We start from the raw sequence: 15,397 nt of genomic DNA on the forward strand, positions 1-15,397 counted from the left end.
ATTTAACATTGTAGTTTAGTTTGGTTCGGTTCAATTTGACAACATGAACATTCTCTAGTTCTTTAGCGCAATTATTTATTTATTTATTTATTACTAATTTAAAATTTAAAATCTAATCAACACGTCAATGATGCATATTTCAAATTCCTCAATTAATAATGAGTCCAAACAACAAGACAACACTACATATTTAAAAATCCAATGTCCAAACATAACATAAAACTTAATTCAAATAACAAGATAGCAATCTAAGTTACTAATAGAAAAAAATAGGGATTTAGAGAATTGAGAATTTAGTAATTAATGTGACAACCCAAAATTTAATTTTATAAATTCAGTTTTAAGAAATTTCAAAATAGCCATTTTTCACTCCATAAAAATTTTTGCAATGAAATCGTTGTTAGAATATAATATTTTGAACCACTTTTAAATAAATTCAACACCGGAACATGATTTGAAACAAAAATCCTAAATTCTCGGGTACATTGCGTGCCGAGTTTTAAACTGAAAATTCAATCTGAGTGAAACCGGGAGAAATCTGAGAAGCCTAAATCAAGTGTCTATCTAGAAATCATTTTTGAGAAATTCAATTTCAACCCCAAACTACTTTTAAAATCCTGATTTTGGATCATGGTCCATGAAGCATGGTGAACTACACCACTCCAAGAGCTTGTCTAATGCAACTTTCTAGCCAACCCTTTACACTTTTGCCCTCCACCAATCATTGAGTATCTTCCTAGGGTTTTGCACCCATATAAAAGGAATAGTAAGCCAATGTTTTCTCCTGATTCCACCCTTTGCTTCTCACACCTTTGAGCTCTGCAATCACAGTAAGTTTCTTCAAGTTTTAGCCTCCATTTCCTTCCAAGCTTTCCTTCTATTCTCTTTATCTCTGAGAACATTAGTAGTAAGAATGTTGTGTGGTTTGTTTGAGATATTTAGGACGTGAAGGAGGGTGTAGCTAGCTTAAGAAGAAGGCGAAATCCCAGCCTAGAGGAGGAATCTACAAAGGTATAACCCCATGGACTCCCAAAGACATTTTAGAATCTGTGAAGTCTTGTTTCTATGCTTGAAATGAGTAGAAATGCTAGAATAATGTGTGATTGAGCTAGTAAATGATCTATTGATGATCTCTGATGTGTTGTTGATGATTTGTGAGTGTTTATTTGCCTGAAAATGTCTTACAGGTGAAGAAGAAGCTCACTAGTGCACAACACAGTGTGCACCAGATGAGACACGGATCTAGCCAACGGCCCTTGGGAGGAGTTGTTGGCTAGGGCCGTGGAGGAGCGGCCCTAAGGTATGGCTCTGGGCAAGAGCCGAGGCCCTAGGTCGCCGCTTGGGGGTTCCAGGCGACGGGGCTCCTCAAGCCACGCTAAGCAGAAGCTGTGCAGTGTTCGGGCCCTTATGGCTCACCTATGTGTCGTTTCAGACCGGGACTCACGAGCTCTTGAGGCTCGGACACTCGAGGCCGTCACGACGCACGTTTAGAATTTGATTTCTCTGAATTTGGAGTAGAATTGAGCATTATGAGATAGAAGTTGTGAAGAAGAATATTACAAATATTGTATGTGAATGTTTACAGTAAAGGAAAATGCTGAGTTTTAGTCTTGGCTATTTGTTTGAGAAGCATGAGAATTATATGAATGTTAGATAATGAAATATGATCAATATTTGTCAAGTTTGCTTGGTTAGCATGCCTAAGTATTCATTGTGAGTATTTGAGAAGTTTTGCCAAGAATGTGAAATTGTTTGATTGTACAGAGCATGAATCTAATTTCCCAGTAAAGTGATGTATTAAAAATATGTTGAGTATTTTGAGTCCAAGAGTATGTTGAATACTTGCTAAGTGTTTGCGAATGAAGATTTGCTAAATTATGATTTATGAGCATGTTTATAGAATTGTTGAGAATTCACAGTGAGAAGATAATTGAAGTTTATTCTACAGTAAAGTGCATATTTGAGCACTTTACTGGGAAATTAGATTCATGCCGTTGGGGAGCTTCCTACAGTAAAGTGCATATTCTACAGCCGTTGGGGAGCTTCCTACGGAATACTAACAGCTCCGCCAGGATGGCACGATGGGCCATGCACCTCTGTCAGTTTGACATAGATTTCAAACCAAGGCCCGCCATCAAAGGCCAAGCTCTTGCAGACTTTATAGTGGAGTGCACAGCTCGGGAAGTGACGGACTAGGTAGAAACTGAAGATGGAGGGTGGTGGACCTTGTCCACAGACGGCTCTTCAAACAGCAAAGGTTGCGGCGGTGGCATAGTGCTCGTCACTCCGAAGGGATTCCGCGCCTACTATGTCATCTGATTCCACTTCAAATTATCTAACAATGAGGCAGAGTACGAGGCTCTCCTCAATGGACTGCGATTGGCGGTGGGACTACGAGCTGAGAAGGTCCGAATTCGATGCGATTCCAAGCTGGTAGTCAGCCAGGTGTCTGGGGAGTATGAAGCCAACGAAGGAAGTATGCAGAAATACAGAGACGCGGTGTTGAGAACCCTGCACGAGTTTGAGGGATATGAGATACACCAGGTACCTAGAGAGCAGAACGCCGACGCCGACATGCTCTCAAAGCTAAGTACCGGAGTCCCCAGCCACATTAGGAAGATCGCTCGACTAGAAGACCTCGAGACTTCAAGTATCGACGTTTCGTGGGTCTTCCCTGTGCAGACTAGGGAGCCATGTTGGATTGATCATATCAAACGATACAAGGCAGATGGCACCCTATCGCAAGACGAGGCACACGCAAAGGTAACGAAGTTACGGGCACCCAGCTACGTTGTCTCGGACGATAAACTGTACAAACGCTCCTACAACGGCACGTTACTGAGGTGTCTATATCTAGATGAAGCGAAGTTGGTGATAAAAGAAGTCCACGAGGGGGTATGCTCGGCGCACCAAGGGGCGTACACCATCGCACGCCGCATCATGTTACAAGGGTATTTTTGGCCCAAAATGCTGAGGGACTGCGCTGAGTATACAAAGCGATGTCCCAAGTGCCAAAAATTCCAAGCACTGCCGGGTCGACCTGCGACGAACTACACCCCGGTAAGCACCGCGATTCCTTTTTCGAGATGGGGAATTGACTTGGTAGGGGCCCTTCCCACGGGGACTGGAAGCAGGAAGTACATCATTGTGGCCATCGACTATTTCACGAAATGGATGGAGGCCGAGCCCCTGGCGAGCATCACCGCAGCAAGGTGCAAAAGGTTTGTCGAGAAAACATCCTGTATCGTTTCGGTATCCCTCTCCAGGTAATCACAGACAAAGGCCGTCAGTTCGAGGCACGAGAATTTTCAGAAATCTTAGCAGGATGGGGCGTTAAGCATAGCCAGGTGGCGGTATCTTATCCTCAACCGAATGGGCAAGTGGAGAATGCGAATAGAACCATACTCGACGGCCTCAAGAAAAAGCTATAAGTGGCTGGCGGAGCCTGGGTGGAGGAACTCGACGGCATCCTCTGGGCCTATCGCACGACACCAAGAAGGGCCACCGGGGAAACCCCGTTCGCAATCGCCTATGGATTCGAAGCTCGAGCCCTGGTGGAAGTAATCATACCTAGTAGAAGGGTGGATGAGTTCGAGTCAGAACAAAATGAACTCCACCAAAGGGTGGATCTGAACTTCTTGGATGAAAAAAGAGAAGCGGCATTCTACAAGATGGAGAACTACGGTCGTCAGCTAAAGTCCTACCACGACGCAAAAGTCCGACCCCGGTACTTCCAGGCCGGCGACCTTGTGTTGTGAAGAAGGGAAGCCAGCCAACCCCTTGAAGGGGGAAAATTCGCAAAGAAGTGGGAGGGGCCTTACGCCGTGGAGGAAGTCGTTCGCCCAGGAACATACAAGTTAAAAACTACATGGGGAAGAATGATCGATCCACGGGTATGGAACTCGGAACATTTGATCAAGTACTTTCCTTAAAAATCCTGTTGTAGCAATCATTGGAAGTAGTACTTGGCAATCGCGGTACGTCCGCTCTACACGCTAAAATTCTTGGAAATAATATCTTACTTTCATGGTCCTTCCATGTTATTTACTAAAACAAATTCGTTATCATCTTTTACGAAATTTTCTGAAATAATATCTCGTTCTCATGGTCCGCCCGTGTTGTAAAAAAAAAATAAATAAATAAATAAAATAAAATAAAATAAAATAATATATATATATATATATATATATATATATATATATATATATATATATATATATATATATATATATATATATATATATATATATATATATATATATATATATATATATATATATATATATATATATATATATATATATATATATAGAAGCTCGGATGGCCGAGGCGCACGCCCTCGGCCAAAGGTTGGCCGACAATTTGGCCAAGGCACGCCTCGACCAACGCCGACTCGGACTCGGCAAGCAAAAAAAAAAAATTATAACATGTTTATTCCGAAGTAACTAGTTTATTTCGAATATTCTAAAAATAGTAGCAAGTTGTTCAAACATAGAAAGCAAATTGTTCAAAGACATAGCTAGAAAGGAAGGGAAAATCTCAAGACTACGAACTACTCATGATCCGAGAGCTCCTCAATCATAATCTGATCAAGTGGAACATTGGGGACGTTGCTAGTGTCGATGCCGTGAAACTCGTCCACCAAAGAATCCTCACGAGCGTCCGTAACATCATCAGTGGATTCATTCTCAGCATCAGGATCCGGATTCTTCTCTATTACAGGCAAGCCGAGGGACACGGGGTCAAAATTTGGAAGCTTCTCCCTCAGCACTGAAAAGATCTCCTGTTGCTTCGTGTACCTCCCAATGTTAAATGCCACCTGTGCCTCAGCCTCAACCGCCTCTTGACCAGCCCCAGTCTTGAGGAATTCTCAGATAGCCTCAGGAGTGCACATATAGTGCATCGCGTCCTCCCTAAACTCGGCGGAACTCTTGTAGACCTCCACAGCCCGGCCGAGGGCGTCGGCATGGCCAGCACGGGTCCTCTCGTGGTCCTCCCGCTCCTTCACGATGGCAAGTTTAGCCGCTCCGTGCTCTTTCCTCAGGGCCTCAAGCTCGCCCTCCATCTTGCTTATAGCCTCCGCCCGAGCCAACAACGCTTGGTGCTCCTTCCTTAGCACCCCGAGCTCGCCTTCCATCTTGCTCAAAGCCCCTTCCCAGATCGATAGCAGGTCCTTGAGGCTCTTGTTGTCCACGTCCCTAATTTTAACATCCTCAATGAGCGAGTCAGTCACCCGCCATCGTTGGGCATGAATGATCTGTCCCTCTAGCAGGGCCTGAAAGTAACAAACAAAATAAGACACACGCCAGGGCAGAGAGAGAACATTAAGTATGAAAACACTAACCTCAAAAATGTGCCTGAGATAACGCTCTTGCAGCATGTTGACATCCATAGCGACAAGGTGTTCCAAGTCCGTAGGTGGAGCGATACGAGCAGCATACTCAACCGCATCAAGGCTCTTATTTATCAACGACGCTCCGGGTGGCACGTCCGTGCCCAGTTGGATCAAGTTGGTCCGAGCACGCGAGCCAGACTCATTGGAAGTATCTCCTTGCACCTCGGGGGGTTGAGGGGTAAAGGTAACGGCCGTGGGTGTGCGAGTCGGTGGAGGCTGCGTCACCCCCTCGGCAACCTTGGCTGGAGTGGGCGTACGCACCTCCTCGGCAATCTTAGCTGGAGTAGGCGTACGCACCCTCTCGGCGACCTTAGTTGGGGTAGGCGTACGCTCAACGACCTTAGATGGGGTCGGCGTGCGTGCTGGCGGAGGCGGCATCACCTCCGTGGCCTCGGCTTGACTCTTTTTTCCTTTCTCCACCTTGCTCTTCTTAGAGGGGGGATCCGATCGCGACAAGTATCGGCTAGTTCTCGAAGATGAAGACATGGTTGCAATAAAAAGAAGACAAGTTAGAGTTAGTGGTTGACGAATAAATACAGAGTGGTAATTGAAGAGTACCCGTGGGTGAAAGAACAGCCGGATGAGCCCTCACGAAGCCTAAGCCCGCGAGCTTCCACTCGGTAGTATAATCAACGATCGATAAAAGACCATCCCCCAGTAAATCATCTACATCTCGGCGGAGGGAGGGACTCATGTCAAGAGTAGGAGGGCAACGTAAATTGGATCCCCACGTGACACGAAAGGGAAACGGATGACCCACAAGGGTGACAAAGACATATTTGGGTTTCCAATCCTTGTTATAAGTAGGACGGTCCTCAAAGAGTTTGAAATGCGGCCTGCTCGAAACCATGACAAATCCCTTACCCTCCTGAGAAGCCCTACCAACTATGAAAAGAGCCTGGAAAAGATCTAGCGTGGGTTCTATCCCTTTATCCTTACATAGAGCAAGAAAACCCGCAATTACCTGGTGACCATTGGGAACAAGTTGGCCGGGGGCTATCTCGTAGTGGTTCATAAAATCTATCACAAACCTATGAAGGGGAAACCGCAGCCCAACCTGTAGCGACAGAAGATGGACCCCAAAATACTTATCCAGGGGTGGGTCGGTGATATTACCATGAGGGTCAGGAGGGAGAGTCAGAACGTCAAGACTAAGGAGACCTCAAATATCATCCCAATCCCGTCCCCCAAATTGAGGCTATATGGACAAGACAAGGGACTTATCAAGAACAGAATAGGAGGCCTTGCGTTTTTTCTTCTTTTTCATTTGGGGTTTAGGTATAGGCGAGTCAGCAACAAACAGAAGAGGGGGAAAATTTTCAAAAAGAGGGGAATCATCAAGAAGGTATTCCTCATCAAAATCAAGTTCTCCAACATCAATCAAGGGAGTGACATCCATTATGAAGCAAAAGACACTAACCTCACCTCGGTTACAGATAACCTCGCAAGACTTGGGTACAAAAACTGCCTGTCAGGAAAAGAGCGTGTCAAAAAAATAAAAAAAAAATAAAAATAAAAATATGATTGAGGCCGTGCCTCAGCCAAGGCCGAGGCACACGCATCGGCCTCCTGGTCGAGGCCGCGCCTCGGCCAAGTGGCTGAGGCGCATGCATCGGCCACAGGCCGAGGCCACGACTCGGCCAAGTGGCTGAGGCGGCGCCTCGGCCACAGGCCGAGGCCGCACCTCGACCACAGGCCTCGGCCTCGGCCACGCCTCGGCCACAAGCAGATAAAAAAAAAAAAAAAAAAAAAAGGCGGAGGCCGTGCCTCAGCCAATGTGCCTCGGCCTCTTGGTCAAGGCAGCGCCTCAGCCAAGGCCGAGGCACACGCCTCGGCCTCCTGGTCGAGGCGACGCCAAGCTGACCGAACCAAACTAAACAAGAGAATGTTAATGTTCTCAAATTGACCGAACCAAACTAAACTACAATGTTAAATAGATTGGTTTCGTATTTTCAAAACTTAAAAAATATAAATCAAACCGAGAAAAAAAAAAAAAGGACACGAACTGTAAATAGAAATTCCCACCCCTAATTGTAGGTTCTTTTAATTACTATTACTAGTATTTGCCCCGTGCAATGCACGGATAAAAATTTATAAGTATTGTTGTAATGTTATGATACATAGTAGAATTAATTTTATTAAAAATGTAAGTTTAGTTATACATTGTAATATTTAAATGTTAAACATAATATATGACAAAAAGTGCATTCATATTGCTAACCTCATTTGCAATAATGATCTTACAAAGTTAAACGGACAGAGATAGACCCGGACCACCTCGTGGTTTACACAAAAAAAAAAAATAATGATCTTACAAATCTATTAATATGCATTCACAGTTAGGCGGAAATTTTTTTTCCCTACTTAATTTTACTTTACCTAACTTTCTTTGTAAATAAATTATTAAAAAACTAATCAAAATTACAAACAATTAAAAAGTTAGTGCGTATTATATAAACAAAATTGATATATAATACTCGTAGAAATTAATTCATGATTACATAAATTTATAAATTTGTACGTATTTTTTTTAACCGCACCTGGGCACCCTAACCGCACCAGAACCTAATTCTATATATATATATATATATATATATATATATATATAAAGACTTATGATGATTATTAAGTTCCTAAACCTTTGATATTCCATAACTCTCAAATGCACAAAATGGAGGGAAAAATTTTTTACCTTGATTCTGCTATATTATATATAGAGATTACAATTCCATTAAGTAAATTTACAAGTTTATCAAGATATTATTGCAAGTTCGATAAATTTCTATTTAAAGCCGATTAAGTCACTACTGCAAGTCCTTTCAAAAAAAAAAAAAAAAGTAACTCCTACAAGTTCATTAAGTCATTTATGCTCGTCCATCAAAACATTATTACATGTTCATTAAATTACTATTGCATAGTCATTAAGCCACACTATTGTAGGTAACGTAAGTCATCATAGGTCATCTATATTATTAATATTTCACACATTTATTGTAAGAATATATTGAAAAAATATATAGCAACATGAGTGAATTTATAATATCTCTATGAGATATTTTTAACGATATTACTTTGATAGATTGATTTTGTTTATAAAAAAAAAAAAAGAAATAAAGAAAAATGTATTTAAGCAATGTTTGGATTATTATATTGGCGAGAATAACTAGGGAAACAAACCCAAGACGTCTAAACAAATACACGGGACATACCCAGGGAGAAAGCCAATACTTAACACAAATCTTCTCTAAATTGATAGATATGAAATCTTCTGTTGCCAGGAATCGAACCCGGGTCTCTTGGGTGAAAGCCAAATATCCTAACCGTTGGTCAACAACGGAACGCTTCCATGGATTATCTATTGAAAATCATCTTTTGAAAAATATTTACTTATAATTGTATGGTTGATATTTTAAAACGATCAAAGCTAAGTTGCGATGAACATGGATCAAACACGTGACCTTCATATCTTCAGTCTGACGCTCTCCCAACTGAGTTATCCCCGCATCTCATAGAAACTTTACATTCATAATAAACGGACTTTTAGCTTTTTGAAACCATAATTTATTATGTTCCACATATTTTTTCGCATAGTCATTATTGCATCTTCAAACTCTGATTAAAAGTTAAAACATAGCCACGACGATTACGTTCATGAGAAACAAACCTATTTCATTACACTACACCAAACATCTCTTGCGCATGATTAATTTGTAACCACAAGCCAAAGCCAATTATCTTTAATAACACCTCTATAATTATTATAATCTCTAATGTAAGCATAAAAAAACTCTGACATTTCCTTTCTTCACATCTATGTATCTAACTATACCGAAACGTTTTTATATTTAGAAAATTACCCGAGTATATATACTAATTACTAATTACTAAATTCTCAATTCCTTAAATCCCGTTTTTTTATTTCTAATAGACACTTAGATTGCTATCTTGTAATTTGAATTAAGTTTTAGGTTATGTTTGGACATTGGATTTTTAAATATGTAGTGTTGTCTTGTTGTTTGGACTCATTATTGATTGAGGAATTTGAAATATGCATCGTTGACGTATTGATTCGATTTTTAATTTTAAATTAATATAATATAAATAATTAATTAATTGCGCTAAAGAACTAGAAAATGTTAATGTTCTCAAGCTAACCGAACCAAACTAAATTGCAATGTTAAATAGAATGGTTTCGTATTTTCAAAACTAAAAAAATAAAAATTAAACCGAGAAAAAAAAGGAACCGAACTGTAAATCGAAATTCCCACCCCTAATTGTATGTTCTTTTAATTACTATTATTACAATTCCATGAACTAAATTTACAAGTTTACCGAGATATTATTGCATGTTCGTTAAATTACTATTGCAAGTCGGTTAACTCACTACTGCAAGTCCTTTCAAAAAAAAATAAAAAAGTCACTCCTACAAGTTCGTTAAGTCATTTATGCTAGTCCATCAAAATATTATTACATGTTCATTAAATTACTATTGCATAGTCATTAAGCCACTATTGTAGGTAAAGTAAGTCATCATAGGTCATCTATATTATTAATATATCACACAGATATAGTAAGAATATATTGAAAAAATATAGCAACATGAGTGAATTTATAATATCTCAATGAGATATTTTTAATGATATTACTTTAATAGATTGATTTTATTTATAAAAAAAAATAAAGAAAAATGTATTTAAGCAATGTTTGGTTTATTCTATTTGAAACGTGGCGAGAATAACTAGGGAAGCAAACCCGAGACGTCTAAACAATTACACGGGACATACCCAGAGAGAAAGCCAATATATTAAACCATACTTTGCACTACAAATCTTCTCTAAATTGATAGATATGAAATCTTCCGATATCCTAACCACTAGACGTTAACGGAACACTTCCATGGATTATCTGTTGAAAATCATCTTTTGAAAAATACTAACTTATAATTGTATGGTTTATATTTTAAAACCATCAAAGCTAAGTTGCGATGAACGTGGATCGAACACGTGACCTTTAGATCTTCAGTCTGACACTCTCCCAACTGAGCTATCCCCACATTTCATAGAAACTTTACATTCTTAATAAACGAACTTTTAGCTTTTTGTAACCATAAGTTATTATGTTCCACATATTTCTTCGCATATTCATTATTGCGTCTTCAAACTCTGATTAAAAGTTAAAACATAGCCACGATGATTACATTCATGAGAAACAAACCAATTTCATTACACTACACCAAACATCTCTTGTGCATGATTCAATTGTTACCACAAGCCAAAGCCAATCATCTTTAATAACACCTCTATAATTAATACAATCTCAAATGTAAGCATAAAAAACTCTTACATTTCCTTTCTTCACATCTATGTATCTAACTATACCTAAATGTTTTTATATTTAGAAAATTACCCAAGTATATATACTAATTACTAATTACTAAATTCTCAATTTCCTAAATCCCGTTTTTTTTTTTTTTTTTTTTTTTAATTTCTCTTAGACACTTAGATTGCTATCTTGTAATTTGAATTAAGTTTTAGGTTATGTTTGGACTTTGGATTTTTAAATATGTAGTGTTGTCTTGTTGTTTGGACTCTTTATTGATTGAGGAATTTGAAATATGCATCGTTGACGTGTTGATTCGATTTTTAATTTTAAATTAATAAAAAATAAATAATTAATTAATTGCGCTAAAGAACTAGAGAATATTAATGTTCTCAAACTGACCGAACCAAACTAAACTACAATGTTAAATAGAATGGTTTTGTATTTTCAAAACTAAAAAAAGATAAATCAAACCGAGAAAAAAAAAAAGGAACCGAACTGTAAATTGAAATTCTCACCCCTAATTGTATGTTCTTTTAATTACTATTATTACAATTCCATTTGTGAGTATATAGCCATTAATGTGCAATCCAATTATCAGCTTAGACTTTTAGTTGACATGGAACACATGCTTTAATTTTGGTATCAGAGCCAGACCAAAGGTCATGGGTTCGAATCTCAGCGCCACTCGTAAGCGACTACGGTTTACCGGTTCACGTGTTGCTTCGAACCCATGGCGAGCTGTCGTAGGCCGGTTCACGTGTTGCTTCGAACCCATGGCGAGCTGTCGTAGGCTCCCAAATTAAAACCTTACAAACGTAGTAGCGGGAGTAAGATTAAAACCTTACAAACGTAGTAGCGGGAGTAAGGATCGATCCCACGAGGAGTAACTAGTTTAACTTTTGTGCTCAAATTAAAGGTAGGAGATTTGGAATATATCGAGAATAAAGATAAAATAAAAGAGAATTTAAATAAACAAGAAATTTAATTGAATGAATAAAGCAATGAAAATAATATATCGAAAACACTTATAATAAGAAACCTTGGTTAGTAAAGATCCACCACCGGAATTCAACACTGATCATTGATTAATAAAGTAATTAATATGCAATTGAATATTTGTCGTGAAATTATTTCATTTCTGTTTTCCCTTAGTTGTAGGTAAATAAAGCACAAGCGGTTTAATTACCCCTAACTACTAAATAACCTAAAACAAGCGCTATAGATTTAATTTAATAGCAGCAATAGGAACTATGAAAACCGACAAACTAAATAACACAAGCACAAGCGGTTGCATTTAATTTAGGAAAATATTCTTCCCGAGTCCAATTATCACTAAGACGTCAATAATTAACCCAGTTGCTACTGAATATTAGAATAATTTGTAGCACAACATTATCTAATATAGCAAATAATTATATCAAGTAAATAACTAGTAGGCCTCCCTAGCAATTAAATGATACAACTATTCAAATAACTTAGAAGAATATTTAATACCCAAATGCATAAAAATTATATAATAAAAATAAATAAATAATATTACAGCATAATCAATTCTGGGGCTTCAATTCACTAAACCAAGCTAAAGAAATTAGCAATGAATGGACATTGATAACAGCTTTACAGAATAATCGAGAGGGGAAGAATGAACATTTTACAATAGGAAACTCTTGCTATTTATAGCATTCTAAAAATAGGTCAAATGAATTTCCACCACCCAATTCCTAATTTTCAGCTTCACGTCCGAAGTCATCCGTCTTTTCTGCTGCCTTAATCACATGTTGAATTTTGAATGTTTCAATTGCATTTCATTTTGCATCTTCAAACCTTGGACCAAAAACAATCATTTGACACTATAATTTATAAAATATATACTAGCTAATACAGTACATAGTATATAATTAATATATTCTATAATATATATATATATATTAGAAATTTGTAGTACGTAATATATATATATATATATATATATATATATATATATATTTATTTATTTATTTATTTATTTGTTAAAACTCTAAAAATAACTAATTGTTAAATAATATGAAATAATTAATACGAAAATATTATAAAAATGTACCTAAAATATGAGTGTAAAATGTGCATATCAAATCCCCCCACACTAAAAGATTTGCTTGTCCTCAAGCGAAAATATTATTCGCGAAGTAAATTAAAATGAAATTCCAAAAATTCATAACACTTCATGAACAACAATCTGAAGCACCCTGAAGTAGTAATATTACTACCATTTCTAATGATCAGGTACAAATTGTGGGCTCTAGAAGAGCATCCATTATCCTCCCTAAGGGTACAAAGCTACTAATTGAAAATGCTTTGTTGTACCCGCAATCTAAACGAACCTTGCTGAGTTTCAAGGATATTCGTTCAAATGGTTTCCATATTGAAACCAAGACTAAGAACAAAGAGGAGTTCTTGATCATGACTCAGTTGATCACTGGTCAAAAGCGGGAGGTTGAGGAACTTGCCTCTTTATCCTCTGGGTTATATTATACCTGTATACAACCCAATGATTCATTTGTGTCACTAACCATGAAACTCAAAAATCCACATTCTTTTCAAATGTGGCATGACCGTCTAGGTCATCCTGGGCAGAATATGATGGGTCGGATCATATCTAATTCTGCTGGACATAACCTGTCGAGATCCCAGGTACTTTCGCCAAATAGTTTTACATGTGTGACTTGTGCGAAAGGTGAATATATTGTACGCCCGTCGCGTACTAAGGTTGGACAAGAATCGCCTATATTTCTGCAGAGATTGCAGGGCGACATTTGTGGACCTATTAATCCACTTTCTGGACCATTTAGATATTTTATGGTCCTTATTGATGCTTCCACTCGTTGGACTCATGTTAGTCTACTGTCCACGAGGAACAAAGCTTTCGCTCAATTTGTTGCGAAAATTATTGAGTTGAATGCCCAATTCCCATACTATCCCATTAAATCAATGAGAATGGATAATGCTGAAGAATTCACATCAACGGCTTTCAATGATTATTGTATGGCTTTGGGCATCAAAGTGGAGCATCCTGTACCTTATGTCCATACTCAGAATGGCTTGGCTGAGTCTCTGATTAAGCGTATTAAATTAATCGCTAGACCATTACTGCAGAAGTCTGGTTTAACAGTCTCATGTTGGGGACACGCAGTATTACATGCTGCAGCTTTAATTCAAATCCGACCTAGTGCATATCATGATTATTCCCCTTTGCAACTACTACGTGGTGTAGAACCTAACATTTCCCATCTGCGTGTATTTGGGTGTGCAGTCTATACCCCCATACCACCTACAAATCGTACCTCCATGGGCCCGCAGCGAAAACTAGGTATATATGTTGGTTATGAATCTCCTTCCATCATTAAATACATAGAGCCCATGACAGGAGATCAGTTTACCGCGAGGTACGCTGACTGTATTTTTTATGAAGATCATTTCCCGGCATTAGGGGAGATAAAAGACCTTATTTAACGAAATGCCGAGAAATCTCATGTGATGAAAAAGGATCTTCAGTATCTAGACCCACGTACTAGTCAAACTGAACTAGAAGTTCAGAAAATTATTAATTTGCAAAATTTAGCAAATAACTTGCCAGATGCTTTTACTGATAACAGAGGAGTGACTAGGTCCCATATCGCTGTTGTGAATGCTCCTTCGAGAGTTGAAGTCCCCGTGGGACCAAGTATGCACACTGACACTCCCCATCGCCAGAAGCACGGGAGACCACTTGGTGCAAAAGATTTAAATCCACGGAAGACGAGAATTGGTAAAATATCTCAGTCACTCTAGAAAAATGTTAACCGTCCTGAAGACGACCGTCCCGAAGACGGAGAACCCAGTGAACCTGCACGTGCTCTAAATAATACGAACACTGGGGATGCGGAACATCCAGATCAAGATATTTTGGGAAATGACGATGATCTGGTTAATGTCAATATAGAAAACGGCCATAAATTTTGTTGATACAGGGAGAACCATATAATAGAGATTTAATAGTCGTCGACGACACTTTTGCCTATGCAGTTGCCTGTAATATTCCACAAAATAATCTGGATCCAGAACGAAAGTCAATAACTGTGAGTGCCGGAAAGTACTCTGACTGGTTGAAGTGGAAACAGGCAATTGAGGCAGAGCTCAACTCGCTTAATCAAGAAAAGTTTTTGGTTCCACCGTACTTACCCAAAAGATGTGATCCCAGTAGGATCCAGATGGGTATTCGTACGAAAGAGGAATGAAAACAATGAGGTGGTTAGATATAAAGCGAGATTGGTAGCTCAGGGGTTCACGCAGAGACCCGAAATTGATTTTGATCAAACATACACTCCTGTTATTGATGGCATCTCATTCGCTATTTAATATCATTGGCAGTAAGTATGAAATTAGATATGCAGTTGATGGATGTAGTGACAGCTTACCTTTATGGGTTACTAGATGCTGATATATACATGAAAATACCCGAGCGTATTCAAAATTCCAATATGAGGGATAAAGATCGAAACATTTATAGCATCAAACTTCAAAGGTCATTATATGGCTTCAAGCAATCTGGTAGAATGTGGTATAACCATTTGAGTGAATTCCTCTTGAAGAAGGGATATGTTAAAAATGATATTTGCCCTTGTATATTCATTAATAAGTCATCTAATGGCTTCTGCATTATAT

The 15,397-nt window shown here is 38.6% G+C and overlaps 1 protein-coding gene and 1 non-coding gene across 2 annotated transcripts; both read right to left on the reverse strand.

Moving 5' to 3' along the window:
* Positions 1–4,552: 4,552 nt before the first annotated feature.
* On the reverse strand, positions 4,553–5,881 carry LOC109148699 (microtubule-associated protein RP/EB family member 1-like). The gene is made up of 3 exons (XM_019296435.1): positions 5,345–5,881; positions 4,940–5,275; positions 4,553–4,858 (listed from the first exon to the last, which is right to left on the reverse strand). Exons 1-3 carry the CDS (start codon positions 5,879–5,881, stop codon positions 4,553–4,555), a joined length of 1,179 nt encoding a protein of 392 aa, XP_019151980.1.
* A 4,494-nt stretch (positions 5,882–10,375) lies between these two features.
* On the reverse strand, positions 10,376–10,448 carry TRNAF-GAA. Its single transcript has one exon. It is a non-coding gene; the product is annotated as a tRNA-Phe (tRNA).
* Positions 10,449–15,397: the final 4,949 nt, after the last annotated feature.

The sequence above is a fragment of the Ipomoea nil genome, unplaced genomic scaffold (genome assembly GCF_001879475.1).
Source record: "Ipomoea nil cultivar Tokyo-kokei standard unplaced genomic scaffold, Asagao_1.1 scaffold2144, whole genome shotgun sequence".
In the NCBI taxonomy this organism is placed as follows: Eukaryota; Viridiplantae; Streptophyta; class Magnoliopsida; order Solanales; family Convolvulaceae; genus Ipomoea; species Ipomoea nil.

Excerpts from the sequence above, each read along its gene's own strand:
- LOC109148699 (XM_019296435.1), bottom strand. The coding sequence starts at position 5,881 with ATGTCTTCATCTTCGAGAACTAGCCGATACTTGTCGCGATCGGATCCC. Across the intron at positions 5,276-5,344 it reads ATCTCAGGCACATTTTTGAG|GCCCTGCTAGAGGGACAGAT; the intron begins GTTAGTGTTTTC and ends TGTTACTTTCAG. Across the intron at positions 4,859-4,939 it reads CCCTCGGCCGGGCTGTGGAG|ACTGGGGCTGGTCAAGAGGC; the intron begins GTCTACAAGAGT and ends GAATTCCTCAAG.